Source organism: Tamandua tetradactyla, chromosome 1 (assembly GCF_023851605.1).
Source record: "Tamandua tetradactyla isolate mTamTet1 chromosome 1, mTamTet1.pri, whole genome shotgun sequence".
In the NCBI taxonomy this organism is placed as follows: domain Eukaryota; kingdom Metazoa; phylum Chordata; class Mammalia; order Pilosa; family Myrmecophagidae; genus Tamandua; species Tamandua tetradactyla.
Genome location: NC_135327.1, coordinates 135,995,247 through 136,015,509, shown reverse-complemented (window position 1 = coordinate 136,015,509; position 20,263 = coordinate 135,995,247). Strand labels below are relative to the sequence as shown.

At 32.2% G+C, this 20,263-nt stretch overlaps 1 protein-coding gene across 4 annotated transcripts in view; it reads right to left on the bottom strand.

Moving 5' to 3' along the window:
• Nucleotides 1-3,793: 3,793 nt before the first annotated feature.
• The window catches only part of HGF (hepatocyte growth factor), an 81,629-nt gene continuing 65,159 nt past the window's right edge, over nucleotides 3,794-20,263 (bottom strand). For 3 of the 4 annotated variants that reach the window (XM_077152122.1, XM_077152055.1, XM_077152096.1), the window contains 7 exons: nucleotides 15,920-15,958; nucleotides 13,969-14,065; nucleotides 12,030-12,104; nucleotides 11,066-11,209; nucleotides 10,445-10,551; nucleotides 10,155-10,300; nucleotides 3,794-7,494 (listed from right to left, as the gene is read on the bottom strand). In XM_077152122.1, the coding sequence (XP_077008237.1) occupies nucleotides 7,318-7,494; nucleotides 10,155-10,300; nucleotides 10,445-10,551; nucleotides 11,066-11,209; nucleotides 12,030-12,104; nucleotides 13,969-14,065; nucleotides 15,920-15,958 (785 nt within the window). In that variant the 3' untranslated portion in view covers nucleotides 3,794-7,317. The remainder of the gene's footprint in view (nucleotides 7,495-10,154; nucleotides 10,301-10,444; nucleotides 10,552-11,065; nucleotides 11,210-12,029; nucleotides 12,105-13,968; nucleotides 14,066-15,919; nucleotides 15,959-20,263) is intronic. The other variant, XM_077152111.1, reaches the window with a different exon arrangement.

Here is a 20,263-nt window from a genome sequence, read left to right as displayed (position 1 = left end):
TTTTACCCCTATGTTCTGAATTACTTTAACCCCAACCTGTTTGACTTTGTTCTTATCTCTAATTATCATGTTATATACATAAATGTCTCTGTACTTTCAATGGTGTTCTGTAGTACAGTAAATTTGAAGAAGATGCTCTACCAGACTCTCTCATGGAACTTCAAAATGTACATGGGCAAACACAGGCTTTTAACAGTTCTGCAGCAAAATGACCTATATAAAGCATCCCAACATCATCAAAACTTACTCAAACCCCAAACATTCTGTTCTCAACACAGCTTTTAAGCATTATGCAAAATGATGTCCCCCAAGAGACAAGTTCAGGGAAAGAGTATCTAATTCATTGAAGAAATATATTTATATTTCCTATTTTAAGAAATGCTCATGAGTTTTATTGTTCATATGTGGTTTTAATAGCCTTCATAATTAGAAAGTTATGCCTGGTACTCAAACTGTGTGACTGAAAATCAATCTTATTTTTCCCAAGTTCTTCCTCTCAGAACCAGAAGGATCTTAGCATCCTTTCTCAGAATGACTCTTTAGACAAGCAAAGAAAGATATTAAATTATTATTTCAACTTCTCTTCTTTATCTAGATATTCTTGACCACTTTTATCATTTCATAGGCTCAAATTTTAACTTATTAAATGATTAGTTATTTTTTATAAGATGGAAATTCTTTGCTTTAGAGTATGGCCATACATTCTAAACAGTCACTATAATTGGATAATAAGTCACCTGAAAAACAGAGGTCTGAAAACTGGACAATATCTCTGTAAAGTGCTCAAAATATGTGGGATATAAATATGAAAATTCATTTCTCCACATCATTTCATTGCAATGTGCTATGCATGATGATTTCTCTTTCAGTTAGGAAAACTCATAAATGAAAACCTTTTGCTAATTGAGTAACAGCACTGTGAAACTCTTCAATGCACGGCAGATGGCATATTTGCACATAAGTAACAAGTGGACTATTGTTGATTCAGGATGTTTTTGCAATAATTGTTGTGATCCTTTATTCCTCAATATTATGACATTTTTCATTTTTCAAGGAAAGAACTCACATGGGAAAAATGTTCATCACCATAATTCAAACTGTATTAGATTGTGTAAGGTGACCTCCTTTGTCCATTAGCAGACTAGCATTCAGTTTTCCATTTTAATTTTTTAATAACCACATACAAGTAAAATATATAAACTATTTCTTTTCTTACTGCATGGTCTAATGTATGAAGTTCAATAAACCACATTAAAATAGACCCACTTACTAACTAAAATCTAAATAAGGCAATTAAATATAAGGCCTACAATCTTCACCCTCAGTGAGAGTTGCACATTTTTACAAAAAGTACAGATCTGTTGCTAACAATGATAAGCTTTCAAAAGGAAGTGATCCATAGAATGCTCATAATTATAAATTACATATTAGGTACTCTCTGTGGGAAGTACTGTGCAAAATAATATATATATACGTATCAATGAAAAGACATTGCTGATGTCTCCAAAGAACTCACAATTGAGTCCAGATGATTGCACATTAAAAATAAAACAAAGCAGGGGGTGCGGGGGTAGTGGCAGCGCGAGCGTAGTTCAGGGGTAGAATTCTCGCCTGCCATGCTGGGAAGACCCGGGTTCGATTCCTGGCCCATACACTTCCCCAGCAAACAACAAACCAACCAACAAAAACAGACAAACCAACAACAAAAAAATTTTCAACAAATGGGACTACAAAAACGGGATACTCACACGGAAAAAGAACGAAATGTGACCCCCCACATAGAGCATATAAATAAATAAATAAATAAATAAATAAATAAATAAATAAATAAATAAATAAATAAATAAATAAAAAAATAAAGTAAAATAAAATAAATCTAATGCAGTCATAGGTAGATTGTTGTAACATGTGAAAAGGAAGTGCTGACTGACCCAACAGCCTGCAAAGGAGGTCATAACTTCTAGAAAGGAGGGTGAGGATGAATTTGCAAAGGAAATTGAAAGACATTTGAAGATTTTGAGATATAGAAAAGCTGGATGTTTGTAGCAACCGTTTAAAACACCGGCATGAAATTAAAACATGAGGATGTTCAAAATAATGAAAATAAAGAGGTATTCAGCAGTACTGGGAGAAATGAGTGTCCAAAGTTAGTTTGGAGTTAGATTTTATACCACATTGATAAATTTTAGGGGCTGTTTATTTTTAAAGCATAAATGCACACATAAATCATCTGTAATACCATACTTCTTAAAAATTAAAGTGAAAGTTTCTTTTGTCCCAATATTTTCTGTTCTACTTAGCTGTGTTTTAAGCAATATTATCCATAGTAGTGTAATATGCTGAAAATACTACAAGTATGTATCTTATCTTTCAATTACTTTTAAATTTCAGCTTTCCCAAAGAATGCATGCTTGATATATTCATAAATGTAAGGAACCAAAAAAAAGTATAGGTTGTCCAGAATAAAACTTTTAATCTGAATTTTGCATGACTGGGTTATAATTTGGTAAATTATTTGAATATGCCTATAGTTAAGCTAACTAAGATATCCATTTTTGGTGGTTCTAGGTGTATTATTTGTTTTCTTAAATAAAATTTTTTTTTTAAAAAGTGATCTGTAAAGCTCTTTTAGGATTATACCGGTTAACAATGGCATTTGTGTAGGAGATAATGAAATCAAATGTCGAGAGAGTTCCTGCACGAAAATATAGAGTAACTGCAGACCAAGGTGATTCTATTCAAGACATTGACAAATGGTGACTCATTAAGATCTTAAAATAAATAAGACTAACTAAATGGACTATATTAACAACAAACAAATGTATTTTCTTAGTTTTATTATCAGTCCCCAGATATTGACAATACGTGCACCTTCACTTCATTATGACTCTGGTCAAATAGCATCTCTCCAAATAGCTTTTCCTGGATCATTCTACTTAAAATAGCAGAATGTAGATTTAGAAGGGAAGGGAACTGTCAAAAATAAAGGATCAAAATATCAAAGTTTCATATGGGTTTAGGAAAATCAATTGTACATATATTTGAAACAATCTTATTAGCACCATAAATGAATAAATGCATATATTCTGATTTAATTATTATCAATAATAGAATCAGATATGTGATTATGGGGTTGTAGAATTAGATACCTTAGACATCACTTGAGATTATGTCAGGAAAATTAACAGAGCAACTTTTCTGATGGGTGGGGAATATAGCATAATAGAAATAATGCTATTGCATAGTCTTTACTGGTTAGATCACTCATGATAAATTCTTCCAATTTAAATTAAATGAATTGATTTGATCCATATTTATTCTGAATTTAATGCATATTCTGAAGAGGCTCTCCAAACTGATCGATTGCATCTTTTACAACTACCTTTGTAATATAAAGGGATGTAGCAAAGGAACTTAGTTGATCATTCATGATAATAGCTCTTACGTATTAGCAAATTACTTCATACCACTATCTTAACAAACACACAGAATGACTAAATTACATTTTACAGTGAGAGAAACTAAGACTTACTGAAGAATACTGAGACTGCAATGGCTAGGATTTGGAATAAAATGCTTTTTGTCTTAGTCCTATAAACAGGTTAGATGACATTTCTTTGCCACAGCATACATGTAATTTCTACCAATGATTGAATGCTGTCTTTTTTTTTCCTCCATTAAAGTCCTTGGGGACTTTAAATATGTCCACATATGTAATTAAAATAAGAGAAGAGGAGCTTGTTGATAAAATATTTTATTATTACTAAGAATAACAATAATAATATAATCAAGATTACAAAAATAACTTTATTAACTACAGAAACTTAATAATTACAAGTCATAACCACAGTGTTCCCTTTTTTTGGTAAGCATCCAGCTATACCACTCAATAGGCAGCTTATCAATTTCCTATTTACAAATAATCATAACATCCACAGTATTCCATTTTCAGTTTCCTAAAGACAGAAACTTTCTGTGCAAATGGAAATGAACCTACTTAAAAGTTACACTGTCAAGATTTACAGGGTCCAAATAATTTTAACCTTTGATGGTCTTATTGTGGTTTAGTAAATTCTTAGTACCAAACTCAGTTGAATGTTGAAAGAGAACTTGTTTTTGGACTTTATCATGAAAAGTTATTCATTCACGCAAAGGTTATACATTTTATCCAAATTAATTTGTTTTTCAAATGAACTTATCTATAAATATGGGATTAATTTAATGAGAGCAATTTTTTATTTTTTTAACCTCTACAAATCAATTTAAGTTTTTTTTAATGTAAGAGTTAATAAAAATTATTCTCTACCTATGATCTCCATATTGCAAGAACAATATAGCTTTTTTAAGACATTGGCTTAGAAACAACAGCAAATTGCCTGACATTAATATTTGACTTCTTGACAGTGTTCTTTTGACGAGAATGCTGTGGCTATAACATTCACGCTGTACAGTACCATTGGTACCAACAAGAAATATTCACAGGAATAAGTGAAATACAATTTTGCTATCACATGTCATTATTGTTATTTTATCTTGCCTTCCAGTGTCTCACATTTCCCATGGTTTGAAACACTTAGATAGCAAGCAAGAGCCTGGTAATACTAGAGATTGACTCAAGATAATCCAATTACTGAGGACCTGCCCACAGCAAATAGGTAAAAGTCATTATACATTTTACCATAAAACTAAAGAAGTATATCAAAAGATTATTGTCCCTTCTGCACAGCAGAGGCATTATGACAAATATTTTTAATTTTACATTTCTATTCCTCGTAGACATAAGAAAATGTCTACAATGATAACAGCATATAACCATTATTCCAACAGCCAAAAAAAAAAAAAAAGCATTGAAAACTTCTAATTTAAAAGGTCATTTTTCCCATGACTCAAAATGAAAGAAAATTTTTAATGAACTGGTATTTTACATTTTTTGAAGTTTATTAAGAAAAAGTGTCCAGTAAATAGTTATCTTTCACCAAGAATAATGACACCACAATATCTTGTCCTACCACCAAAAATCACATGAATCTTGGTCATCTTGCTTTCATTGTCGCTTCTGTGGATCACCCTCTATCACAGGGGAAGCCTCCCCAAGAGAGAAAAACTGTTTTACACACGGTGTTTGATGATTTCTTGGTGGTGTTGTGTTTGTCCTTTAATAAAGTAGAAAAGGGCAGGTTCAAAATGTCTAAAGAGTTTGCTGAAACTTGTATGTGGTTAGTCTGTATCTCTCTTTCCATGGAAATTTAAAGAAAAAGACAAGAAAGTATTTAAAGGTATTAAAATATGTGTAAGCTTTTTACAAATACATTAGTATGTGAATTAATAAATACAATGTGGCCCTGATGGCAAGAAGAAACGATGTGAAAAATACTTTAATACTTTGGCAGCATACCTTTAAAATCCCTATATATTTTTATTAGAATGGAGTATAACATAAGGGAAGTTAAATACAATCAGCTAAGATGGTGTGGACTGATGATTTATTGAATCCTTCTTTACTTCCACTATAGTTGCTTGATACCAGCATGTATCTTATTGTACAGAAATATGATAGAGTCAGGATAGGCATTTCTGAATTTGCTGCCCTGTAAACCGTGGACTAAGCTCTCTAATAAATTTATTAAATTTCTAAAAAATAAAACCACTTTCTACAAGATGAGCACTGCCATCAGAGCCTTTGAACATTGTTCAGTTCCTTGGCCTTAATAAAGATCATTCAAGATTCCCAAATCAGAGAAATGGGAGTTCTGATTCTATCATTATTTGTAAAGGTCTTTTGTATTGTAAAGTGTAAAAATTCATAAAGTCTATCTTATTACTTTCATTACCCCATTTCTTGATAAAACATAATCTTTGGGCAATCACAACTAATACAACAATAATCATGATTAATTAGAGTATTATCCTACCAGAATAAAAATTGTGAATGAATATTTCCTATGGCATTAGGAAAGGCTTGTATAAAATAAAATAAGGTAAAATGAAGATATCATGATAAAATCTCATTCAGCAGATACAACTCTACTTTAAAAAAATAACTGAATATTGATTTTTTTTAACAAAATAGTTCCTTACCTTCCCTTTCATATTGGTTTTCTTACTTGAGTAAAGTTTTATTATTTTGAGCTAAAAGATTTCCAGGTTGAGAAAAGTATGTTCTTTTTTTCCCCTATTGTATATACTTTAATGCATGATTTCAGGAATGGCTATTTATAAAACTTTGGAGATTTATGGACATTTTTGTCTTAAATATTTTTTTAAAACTGTAAATGGTTGAACAAGTCACCAATCATAGCAGCAAGTCTTAGAATTAATCTATTTAGTGACATTTTTACTGACTGATACACTTTTAAACATCTTCACTTAGACACCTAAGAATTTAAGAAATGCTTTAAGAAAATATCTTATCAATAAGTTGGACTACAATTGAATGAAAGAAATAATGCAAATCCACATATTCTCCTCCTCCCTTTAAGAATTAGAGATTATATAAAATAACTAGGATGATAAATACATATGAACACCTCGATTAGGTGTCTTTGAACTCCACGGGTCCTGATCACGCCTCAGATGCCAAGCAGTGGCAGTCATTTGCAGACTATGATGATCAGTGAGCTAGTCTTCTCCACCTTGCACCCTTCCTTAATATTTCTATTCATTTCTAGAAAACTCTATTGTTGTTTTTGTGGAAAAACAATAGGTACATGCTTCCAAAAAGATTTAGGCGTTACATTAGATACCCTACAATTTGAACTCTAGTATATGCACATTTTACTTAGGAACATGTGTATGGATACATGCATTTGTAAAGTGTGTTTGTTTAGTGGTATTATTGGATATAGGGTGAGAAAAAATGAATTAAATATAACCTATGACATATGAAAGGGAGTATAATTTAATATAGAGTTACAATTTAAAGACACAAGGTAATACACTGTTGTGGTAAGGCTAAAATAACGTTTAACTTATGGTTTATTCATTACTAGGAAATTAACCTTAGAAAGCAGCATAGAGAGATTAATTGATCTTTTCTATTAAATCTTTTATCATCCAGCAATTATACCTTTGAATTTTCAATCCATTCAAGTATCTTCAGGAGATATGTTACTACACTTGCATGTACCTCAGTTCACTTCGACATTTACAAAATAACACTGACACACAAAACAACAAACACCCATAAATATTAATGAGTATCTTAATAAACCCGACACTCAAGTAGTTGTCCTAGGATTGTTATAGCTGACATTAATTCCATGTTCTTCATGTAAAAGAGAGCTGTATTGGTGGAAGTGTCGATCACACTTACATCAGCTATGACTGCGGCACCTTATATGTCAATATAATTTTGTGTATCCATTTTGCATAATATGCTACTCGGACAAAAATGCCAGGACGATTTGGAATGGCACATCCACGACCAGGGACAATGACACCAAGGACCATTCGCATTTTATGCTGTTCACAAACAAGTGGGCCGCCATAATCCCCCTAGAAAGGAGACATGCAACCACAACAAAGTATTACTTTAGAAATAAAAATACCGTTCATTAAAGTTATCCTATATATGTTTGTACCTCAAAGGTACAGAAACAAAATCAGGGGAATAACTGTAACTCAAATATGAAGACTGCTTATATATTTGACGTTGAATTAGTCAAGTAAGACTGAGTTAAATGCAAAAAAAAAATTCAGTGTTCTATTATATGTTGTATTCACTTAGCAATGTCTTGCCTTTTCCAAAGTATTCACTCATCTTTTAAAGTGTATTTTGCCTTTGTTGGATGTGGACTGACACACTAATAGTCATATTTGAAAGATATTTAGTAAAGTAGATTTTCCAGCTTATTTTAGTTTTCTTCTGAAATTCAGAATATGTTCAATATAGCAAGTTTTGAAAATGTAGAAAAATACAAGAACAATAGGAACCTGCTTGAAAACATATAGTTTTGACAATTAAACTGCATCATATTTTCTCTTATTTCTAAAGCTCTTTTTTGTCACCTACCAACCTGACCCAGAATGATTTTAGCAAATTGAGTAAAAAGTTATAATTAGTAAAATATTTCTATTTGCTATTTGGAAATTGGTTTTCCAGGGGTAGAGAAGAGATATTATTCTACTCCCTCTTGGTATTAGTAGTTAATATAGGTACAGAACATTCCTTTTCTAGAGAATTTTAACTCTGGAGGGTAGTTTATGCATTCATAGCATTTCTGGCATGGTATCCATGTCACAGTCAGATACTGATAGATGAGAGAGAAAGGGAAAGAGATTTGTGTGTTTGTGTGTATATGGTATATATTCTACATATCTTTTTTACATATTATTTCATAACTAGCATAAATCTAGAACATATAGAGAATATTATATATAGAAAGAGAGAATATACTGTTCTCTATAACAATCACAGCCATGGGGCATCACTAGCATTCGCCATAAGCCTCCTAAGGATACAATGCCTGCCATGTAAGACACTCATTTATGAAAATCAGTATTTGGGACTACCTTAAATTTCCCACAGCTGCTATGTGGTGAAACTAAGATTAAAAGCACCGCTATAATTTAGTTATGTGGTACAGATGGAAAAAAGAGAACCATTGGCATTCTAAGATGGGGAAAATCACAGAGCAGGGTAGAAGCTCAGTGAGGAAGAGTCATTTATTCTAAGGAACTTGGTAAAAACTATGTCACAGGTGGTAATAAAACTGATTTTCGACACATGCATCAGTGGTTACTGATATAAATGAGTGGTGAACTTTTCAAAGCAATTGCCTTTGGGAGACTTTCACTAAATGTGATGCTACTGCTACAAACATTCAGGATTTCTCTTTCACATGTCCCTCAGTGGTTGGATTACATTGCCTTAAACAGCAGTGATGTCCAAAACTACCCATTCTGGAGCTTAAATGCATTTTTGAGATGGAGCAGAATCAATTTGAAGTTAAGTCTTGTCAATAAGGATAAAACACAGCAAGGAAGGGAAAGGAGAAAATTACTTCAATGCTAAAATGAAGAAACTAACATCAAGAATGTGTTGATGGTTAACTGGATTAAAGACAATTCCTAAGGAGCAATTTTAAATATATTTTTAGTAATAACAGGAAGGTTGAAATAAAGTATGTAACTTTCTAGATGATCTCTAAGATTGGGCCCACCTTGAACCTCTGTGCTTAGTTTGTTTTAAAATACACATGTATAGAAAGCATATTTATTTCTTTCTCTTAGTAGATTTTTCACTTTATATAACGAACACAAGTAATACTGATTTGCTGGAAACACATCAGTTCAGAAGTGGTTGTAATCTGTTCCAAAAATATCATTTTGGAGCAGTTCTAAAAATATTTGACTCAGTAAATATTCTCTTTTCAAGAGTAAAAACTCAGAGCAATGTATGTAACATATGCATTTCAGTACATATTCATGTTCCCTAGTGCATTTTCCTACAAGTTAAAGGCCATTTCACGATTATTCAACTCATTCCATTCCTTACTACACAATTCCACAGTCCTGTAGCTTGGAAAGAACGTCTCTCCATTCAAAATACCAGATCTGAAATAGCAGTTTAACAGCTTGTCCATGTAAAATACGGATAGGAACACTGCCAAGTCAAAAGAACAGTTGCCCAATAAGCTCTTAAAGTCACAATCTTTGACCTTTTCATTTTTTTTTAATGGAATTAGTTTAAACACGCACATATACTGAAAAAGAAACAACCAACCCCCCAAAAAAATTCTAAATGTATTACTAAGCATGTATCACTTGATGATACTATTCATGAGGTTCATTTAGGGAGAATTTTGAAAGATAAGATAAATTTAGACAAACATTAGAAAAATGCAAATGATTGTATTAAACTGCATGCTGGGTATTTCTGTTTTGAATAGCTTTCCCTTAGAGTTCTGTCTGTATTAATTTATTGTTCTTTTGAGATAAATATGTCCTTACAGTTTGCTACTAATGAAGTTCGGGTTGCCTCATTGTTTAGTGAAAAGAAATTTACATCGTTCTCTTTGTTAATTTCTCTTTCCTTGAGCAGGTTGATATCCAATGATTTTGATTTGAGAAAAAAAAATGCACAGTGAAAAAAATAAATACTAGAGAGTATGCTATAAATCCCATACTCCTTAATAAAGGGCTCCCTTTTTTACCTCGCATGGCCCTGATCCAACCTTTTCAGCCCCAGCACATATTTCAGATTCATTCAGAGTCACCTTCCCTTGATGATACTGGCTGCATTTCTCATTTCCCATAATATAGAGATGTGCTACTCGTAACAGACCATCTGAGTTGATCACTAGAATGGGGCAGAAAATATACAGTTAGTGAGCACAGAGTAAGTGAAAGAAAAATTAAGGAATAAATACAACTCTTACTTCAATAACATAGGTATGACATTGCTACATGATACTGCCACATTTTTTGAAAAAAAATAGCTTACATCCAGTGTAGCCCCAACCGTAAACACTGCAAGTAGTCTTTTCCGGAATTGTACATCCATAATTAGGTAAATCAATTGTACTAACAAAGTCATCTAGAATTGCAGGCCTGAAAAGACAAAATATACTGATAAATACTCTTGAATGGATTCAACACAAATTTTCATGTGAACATAGTTATGTTTGTGTTAATAGGATGTTTAGAGAGAATACGGAAGCCTATTTTTTACTTAAAAAAGAGAAAGGATAGAGGAAGGTTTAACATATAATGTAGAAACATGGAGTAGGTATTAGAAAAATGTTATTTATTTCCAAATATTTAAGAATAAAATGTAACTGTTACTTTTTGTTAAACTACATGAATGCTGTATTAGAGACAAAATTTATCAAATAGCCACTCATTCAGGTCAATGAGACTATTGGTCCAACATTGTGTGTGAAAATACCTGTAGCTTCTCTCTCTCTCCATATATCAGTGTATATGTGTATGTATGTACATATAATTGTATATGCTCTTTTATATAATAAATCTACATGAGAACAAAAGAATAGCCATATAGCTGAAGAACTATTTCAACAATTCTAGACTAGGCCAAAAAACAAAAACTTTGAAAGAAACCAACCTAGCAAGCTTCAGTAAGACCAGATCTGATCCTTCAGGTCCATAGACCAGCTGAGAAACATTTAGAACCTGTTTGCGTTTCTCATCTCTTCCATGAACATCATGAATTCCAAGCCAAGCTTCATAATCTTTCAAATCTTTGTTTCTAAATAAAATGTAAAATAGAATTCTAAGTTGTATACATTGTAATGTTAACTTATAAGGGCAATTAAATTACCTAAATTTAAAATTTGAGTGAATATACATAAAATAGCAAAAGATTTGTTAAGGGAGATTCTGAAAGCTAAAAGCAAATATAAGCAGAAAGAACTGTAAACAGCTGGAACTCTAAATGCTATTTTAAAAAACCTTTGCATACACTTGCTAGAGAGCAACTAGCTTGTGAAAAATTCTCAAGAAAGGCACATTACATGAATTATAATTTTACCGTGAATTTTGGTTTATTTATACCAACTGTATGTATGTTTGGTTCGTTAATGGGGGTTGAAGATTTATTTACAAACAAGAGCAAAGTGATCTTTATGAGAATCAGTAAGTTTACAAATGCTGTTTCTTTAGTTTCCCCTTAGGTTAATTTTCATTGAAAATTATTTCTAGGATGATTCTCAGTCTGGATCTACATTAGAACAGAGATAATTTGAAAAAAAGAAGTTCTGTCTGTTTATATGGAGTGCAGATAGGAGGTTGGGGTCTAAATTATTTGCATAATTCCAGCAAATTTCCCTCCAACTCAGAGAAAACCCCTGTAGATTATGCTAATTGTGAAAAGAGAAAAAATGGAGGTAGTTCTAAAAAGTAAATATGAATGAAGTAAATTCTGTAAGCTAAATCTACAAAATAAATTAGTTTGTTCTATGCTGGTAAATATCTGCAAAAGGAATATGCACTTTTAGCTTAAAAGATAAGTGGAAGACAAACAAATTTAACATTGCTTAAAATAAATATTTGTTTCAAAAACACTTTACCTAGAAGGGAAACATTGTCTTGCAGTAAGAACCCAACTTTCCTTTATCAATGATCCTCCACAGATATGCTTGTTTCTGTGAGAAACAGGAAAGAGAAACAAGTAACATCGGTGCAGAAACAACATCTACCACCTAATGCAAAATCCTATGGCTGCAATTGTTAAAAAATAAATCCAGTGCAAGAGAAAATGTAGAAATTAACCCAACCTGGTAAAAAAATGAGCATTACTTTTATATGAAGATGTTTGTAACCCTAACACTTTTTTCCATAATATGATTACAATTTGATGAAAACTACTTTTTGTACAGCTTAAAGAATTCTGTCATTACACACCCACATCCATTCCCAACTCACTCTTTCACATGTGTGAGGATCTCTGCTCTTGTGAAAGTATATCCTACCAATAGAGGATAGTTACAATGCAAAACAGAGAACAGTAACAAAAACCCCAGTGTGGACCTATTTTAAATTCAGTGTTTGGTTATGAAAAATGCAAGTTTGAGTTCCTATTTAAACCTTAAAAACCATCTGAAGGTAACAATATATATTTGAACATGGTCCCCATCTTTAAGTGCCATTACTTAGTTCTGATATGTTAACTTCAATATAACTGGGTTTGAATAAATGTGCTTGTTCAATTTAAGAACAGCAATATAATATTTCATTTATAAAATTAAAACATCTAGAAAATTATCAAATATGTAGAAAATAACAAATACTAGTACATTAATTCACTGACATCCAAAATCTGCAAATCAACAATTTTTTTGTCAGAGACATGGAAAAAGTACAACTTTCACAATACACTTTTCCAAAGAGTACAGATGTTCAGTCCTTCAGAGGGTAATATGAGAAGATTCCCAGACAAAGACCATAGTTATTTATGGTCTTTACCACACAGGAGGATAAGAATATAATATTGAGTATTAATTTCTATCCCTCTCAGTATGTGTTTTGGAAGAATAACTAAACAGCTGTTGTTACTAAGAACTTGGATTTAAAAGAAAAATATTCTTCCAAAAGTTTATAGTACTCTGATCTGATGAAAAAGAGTTTCACCTGTTACTCCAGGCATTTCAGATGGAAACTACCAGAGGAGTTTCTTAAACATTTTTCTACTGGTAAAAATAATTCAAAGTATATGACTATTTCTTTTTCCTGGGATTATGAAATTAGTAAAAAATCACCAATTAACTCTTAGAATGCTGATTCTGAAGCTCAGTGGTAGAATTCTCGCCTGCCAATGGGAGACCAGAGTTCAATTTCTGGACCTTGCACTTGCCAAAAAGACAAAGAAAAAAAAATAAAACAGAATATTTTCTGCAATAAAGAACTTAAACACAAAAAAATCATAGCCTTCGTGCAATCAGCTTTAATATTCTGGCTGGTTTCACATTCTATTCTATAGTACTCCATACCTGGGACTGCTATATTTATAAAATTTGACAAGCTATGCCTTGAAAGAGGAACATACTGGAAGATAACTTTAAGCTATCTCTCTCACACACACACACACAAACACACACATAATATCTGGTATGAATACACCTAGACATGTTGGAAAATATTCTTAAAATATTCAAGATTGGGGAATTATTAACATATTTATATAACAACAATGGTGATTTCAAGGAGAATCTAAGAAAGTCCTATGCGTAGTTAGCTTATGCTTAATCAGAACTGAAGTGCCACTTGGTTTTAGGAACACTGCCAACACATATGGGACCTTTGGGATCAGTTAAAGTTGGGAACATTCTTCTTCTGGAAGAAAAAATTGCAAAATGTAAGGCTCACAATTTGGCAAGCAGAATGGGATCAGTCCCCTCTTGAACCCTCAGCTGGGTGCCCAACCTGCAGGACCACATGCGGCCATATTTCTGGGAATATAACTTTTGCAAACAGTCTAAGTACATAAGATCTGTGCCAAATAATATTTACCTGTATTTCAAACTAACCATCCATCCAACATTTGTTCGTGTTGGAATCCCATTTACAACTCGCAGTTGTTTTGTTTTGGCACAAGTTATTACAGGATCTGAAACAGAATCAAACAACATTTTTGACAGGACATTCTAAGAAGATGAGTGTCTCTCAGCTTTCTTAATTACAATGACAACTAGATAAATGGAACCACTGTAACTGAGATAGAACATTTTGCAGAAAGAGTAAGCACTGTGACTGCAGTGCCAAATCCGGCCGGAAATATTTGACAAACCCCATGTCAGAAGCTGAATGAAACAGAATAACTAGTCAGCCTAAGGCAGAAAGGATTTCCAGGATGGTGACAGTGGCTTTGCTCACCACGCACTAAGTACAAGTTCTCCAAGTGGAACACTAAGTGGGATTCCTCTCGCCAAACTCAACATAAAATGAAACAATGTTATTTATGGCAGTTATTTCTAAATGTCACTGGAAATCAATAGCCTGGGAGAAAAAAGAAGAAAGTAAACTATTTCTAATTATTAGTTCTGAATTTTCACAATAAGAATGTTGAGTCACTTTGAAACATGCTATCAACATTATATTTATTGAAAATGTGTCCAAATGACATAATTATTGTGCAGGCAGTATTTTAAAATGAAACACTTGAACAACTTCTTTCAGCCCAAAATATATGTGAAAATCAAAAACAAACAACTCCCAAAATGTGGTAAATACACACAATGGAACATTATTCAGCATTAAAAGGAATGAAGTTCTGGTTTACACAACAGCATAGATGGACCTTGAAGATTTTATGTTAAGTGAAAAAAGTCAGTCACAAAAAGACAATCATTGTAAGACCTCACTGTAATTAATTAATTAAATTAAACAAACTCATAGACCTGGAATTTAGGATATAGGTTAGCAGGGACAGTTTGGGGAGTTGAGAATGGGGATTTAATGTTTAAATTGTTCAGAATCTCTATCTGGTTGACTGTAGAATTTTAGATGGTGGTGACGGGAGCACAGCATTGTGAATATAAATAACAGCACTGAATTATATATGTGAATATGATTAAAAGGTGGAAATTTTAGGTCATATATATGTTACAAGAAAACAATTTAAAGATATAATATAGGACTGTACAACACAGTGAACTCTTATAAATGATGGACTGCAGTTAACAGTATTAACCGTATAATTATAAAAGATGGTTTTTCTTGAATTATATAACAAATATACCACATTAATGCAAGGTATTAATAATAGAGTGGTATATGGAAAACATGTACCCTAATGTAAACTATGGACCATATTTAATAGTACAAATATAATAAAGTTTTATCAATTTTTACAAAGGTACCACACTAATGAAAATAATGAGGATTTGAGGCATGGGAACACTATATTTTATACATGAGTTTTCTGAAAACCTATAACTTCTCTAATTAAAAAAAATAAAATAAGAAATTCAACAAGCAGCTCCCAACATATCTTCTTAAAATGAGGACTAACTGAACCTGTCTAGTCATGTCATGTTTTGTTTGGTAGACTGTAGGGCATGCACATAGCTCTAAAGACAGAACAGAGAAGAGGCACTGCAAAACATTCCAACCTTCCTGGTTTCCTTTTTGACTTAAGCATCCTGATTTAATTTAAAGGGTAATGAAAGCCCATTGTATAACCTGTACTCCAAATTAGAAGGAAATATAAATGCTCTTTCAAAGTCAGAAAAAACATCTTGTAGATTTTCTGCAAGAGAATTGAATTTTGACAGTGAATAACTTTTGTAAACTTTACATATGTATGTAAATAAAAATAGTTTTTCAAAAGTAAAAACAAATAGGTATAACTTATTTTTATGATGGAAGTAAATATAGTTATATTTTTCTATGAGGAAAATAATGACATCATTTCTGATATACAGAAACTCAGAGGTACTTTATATTTTAAAAGAATACTTACGATCTAAATTGACTATCGTTGGTGTGGTATCACCTTCACCTGTAAATAACATATATATACATATTTGTTATGTATGACCAAAGCTATGTAGAGAAATACAAATAGCCAAGGATTTAATAATTTACTAAACTTCTGGACAGTTTCTCAAAGATAAAATGTAATAGTATATCATTCATTAATTATGTGTCATTAACACTGCTGAAAGAAAGGAAAAACAACCCACAAAATGGCAAGACATTCCACGTTCATGGATTGGAGTAGATAACATTGTTAATAGGTCAGTTTTATCCAAAGCAATTTATAAATTCTATGCAATCCCTATTAACGTTCCAGGAGCCTTTTTAAATTTTTTGCAGAAATGGAAAAACTGATCTTCAAATTTATATGGAACCACAAGGGGCCCTGAATAGCCAAAACAATCTTAAAAAAGAAGAAAAGTTTGGAGGACTCACACTGCCCAATTTCAAATTGTATTATAAAGCAAGGTATTCAAAATAGTGTGATACTGGCACAAAGATAAAAAAATCAACAGAACAAAATTGAAAGCCCAGGAATAGATCCACATATCCATGGCCAGTTGATTTTTTAATAGGGCATTAAGTACATTCAGTGGGGAAAGAAGAGTTTCTTCAACAAATTCGGTTGGGAAAACTGGATAGCCACATGCAGAAGACTGAGATTAGACCCTACCTCACACAATATACAAAATCAACTCAAAATGGATCAAAGGCCTAAATAGAAATTCTAAAACTGTAAAACTCTTAGATGATAGATAACACAGGGCAAATCTTCACAACCTGGGATGTGGGAATGGATTCTTAGATATGACACTAAATGCACAAGCAGCAAAACAAACAACAGATACATCTGATTCCATGGAAATTCAAAATGTTTATGCACCAAAGTAAGTTCTCAAGAAAGTGAAAACACAAACTATCGAATGGGAGAAAATAGTTTCAAACCATGTTTTAGATAAGGATTTAATATCCAGAATATATAAAGAATGCCTATAATTCAACAACAAAATGGCAAACAACCCAATTTAAAAATGCACCAATGTCCTTAATAGATATTTCTCCAAAGAAGCTATACAAGTGGCTGATAAGCATATGCAATGATGTTTTCATTAGTCATTAAGGAAATGTAAATTAAAACCAGATTGAGATATCTCTTCACATTCACTTATAAAAAAATAATAAGTATGGCTATTATTTTTTTTTTAATGGGAATAACAAATGTTAAAAAGGATGCAGACAAATTGAACCTCTAGTGCACTGTTGGTAGAAAATGTAAAATGGTGCAGCCACTGTGGAAAACCGTATGGCAGTACACCAAAAAGTTAATATAGAATTTCCATTTGACCTGGCAATCCCATTTCTAATCTCATCCCAGAGAGTGAAAACAGCATTGCCAACAGAAACTTGTACACCAGTGTTTATAGCAGCATTACTCACAATGGGTAAAAGCTGGAAACAACTCAAATGTCCATGAACAAATGAATGGATAAACAAATTGTGATACATACACACAACAAAATATTATTTGGTCATAAGAAGAAATGAAATTATGTGACATATTACAACATGGAAGAACTTTGAAGACTTTATTCCCTATAAAATAAGCAAAATATATGAGGCCAAAAACTGTGTATTACTTATAAGAGAGCACTAGAAATACCATATTCGCAGAGATAGAACTGAGAAATTAGAGGTTACTGGGGAAGAGGGAATAGGGAAAGGGAAAAGGGGAGTGAGTGCTTGTTAAAAATACATATATATATATCATTAATATTGAGCAGTATCATAGCTATGTGACTACTGGCACTGGATGATATGAGGATTCGTCTGTTTTATAACTGGGTGGCTCTCTGGCGTGTAGTTTGATGCTCACTGGCAGCCTGAATTAAACTACTGTCAGCAAAGGCTGCTGCTTTCTACCACGATGCCTTGTGGACAGTCATTTGAATGAGCTAATGCTCCCTGCTTTTCACTTAATCCTTGAACTCTTCATACAAATATCCTTTTATTTTTACTGTTATTTGACCCATTTACATTTTTCCCAAAGACTCCTTTTATTTTTCATGAGGTTGGGGATAATTGAAACTGCATATGTTTCAAAAATCTCTGTAAGAATTCTAGAGGATGGAAATCAATGTCACTAAAGGAAATAAAAAAGAGGTTTAGCAAAATATAATTATGTGAAGCTATCTCAAAGTTTAGTTTTTCAGGATATAAGTGAAAAAGGAGTATGGAAAAAGAGAACATTAAAGAGTACAAATGAATTCTAAGGAAAACCTCATAATGTGCTCCTTTATTTTTTTTCCATAAACTCCCTATGGGGCTTAATTGCTGTAAAGAAAAAGGTTTGGAAGATGCTAGGATTTGGAAATACTCAAGCAGTAATGAATGAGGCATAAGACATTTCCTGGAGCTTAATGTCTGACCGTTCAAAATTGATGGCATAGAGTTCAGTCAGGCACTGTTTGGACCCAGCTGGTTGTTAATCTCTGGAAATGCCCTGAGCTCAAATAAACCAGCCACTAAACAATAATGACATATGGATGGCCTTATAATAGATGCAAATTTGTTTGTTATTTATGAGAAATCGCAAGAGAATTAATACATGCTAAGCACTTTTGATTTATGCTTATTTTCCAGAGTCTATGTATTTTAAATAAGGAGGGTAAAGGTGAACTTATAAATTTCATTATTCTGCTTCTCCTTTAGTTTATCCTGGGGGAGAATTTTTCCCTATAGTCAGCTGAGGTCAGTGTTTTAGTTCATAGTATAAATTAAGATTGATGCAGGCTATGGTAATTAAAGCATCAATGTTATTGGTTTTTCCAGTCAAACTTTTAAAATAAATAACTAGATATTTATTCCTTAAGTTATTAGGATGAAATAGACTAGACTATTCATTCTATCCCTAACTGCATATGAAATCTTCTATGCAGGACATTAGCAGGAATACAAAGTTCTTGGTATATTCTGGAATCTTACTAAAATATTTTGAAACATAGATCTTTTAATTTTTGAGTTGTATATTTTATATCTTTTGCATTCTCTAAGCCAATAATCTCACACCTTAGAATAAGCTGAAATGCTACTTAAAAATCATATTTCTGGAGTTTCTGTTTTCACAGATAGAAATCTGATTTTTTTTTTTTAAAGAATACTTTAACTTGTTCTGTGACACACTGTATTTGAGAAACTCTACTCTCTAGGCTTTTTCCATTTCATCATCAGATATTACTCTCACTCTTACTTTTCTCCCCTATTTACACCATGCTATTTATCTCCAAAGAATATTTATGATATGAATCTTTTGTTGTATTGGCACAACTTCAATTTGAAGAAAGAAAACACATAAATGGTTAGCTTTACCTAGGGAAGAGCAAGGATACACATGAGTGCATGTGTACACGTGTGCACATTTATGTGACCTCAGAGCCAAAAGTGGGCTCTTACTGAGAGCATAGTTTCCTTTACTATTTTCTTCAAGTCTAAACTCAAGTGCAAACATTTCAAATGTTACCTGTTTCCCCAGGCAGACATCTATGTTTCCACCTTGCATTTTGCAATTAGTATTTATTTATTTACTAACTATATCCCTTTATAGTTGCTTATATTATATTGTAAACTAGTTGAGTATGGTAAGAAACATTCTTCATAATTTTGTATCTCTAGCATACCATAAAGGGCTTTGACCATAGTAGAAGCTCAACAAAAATTATGAATGAATGTATAAATAAATAAATGAGATGAAAGTTAAGATTATTGAGGGCTTTCTCTGCATCAAACACTTTCATATTGGTCCAATAGAATAGAAGCACTAATTGTACAATTTGAGAAATGCAAAAAATGAGACATAAGTAGTTAAGTAAATGGTCCAAGACACTTACAGAGTGATAGAGCTAAAATTCTTACCCAGGAAAACTGAGTTGTATCTCTTAACCACTACAAGCTCTATAATTAAATGTGAAGATTTTTCTGAGATAGACTAGGTGTGTCTGTACATAGGTAAACATATATGCATATTCTACATTTTTATTTTAGCCTATTTGATAGGCTTAAAATCTATGTTAAGTAATATTTTGCAAGCATTTTAGAAGAAATAAAAATCTTTACATGCTTTGTAACACAAATGTACAGTGTGAAATGACATACAGTCTCTGCAGTTAAATAATAACTCAAATCTTCTAAGGATACATTTTAATAGCCTTTCACTGGAGGAGGAGGTTTGTAAATAAATCCTGCTTATAAATATTAATTAGAAAGTTACATTGTAAAAACACTTACTGAATGAATGTTTGGCATACAGTGAAATGAAAATGAGTTACATCAA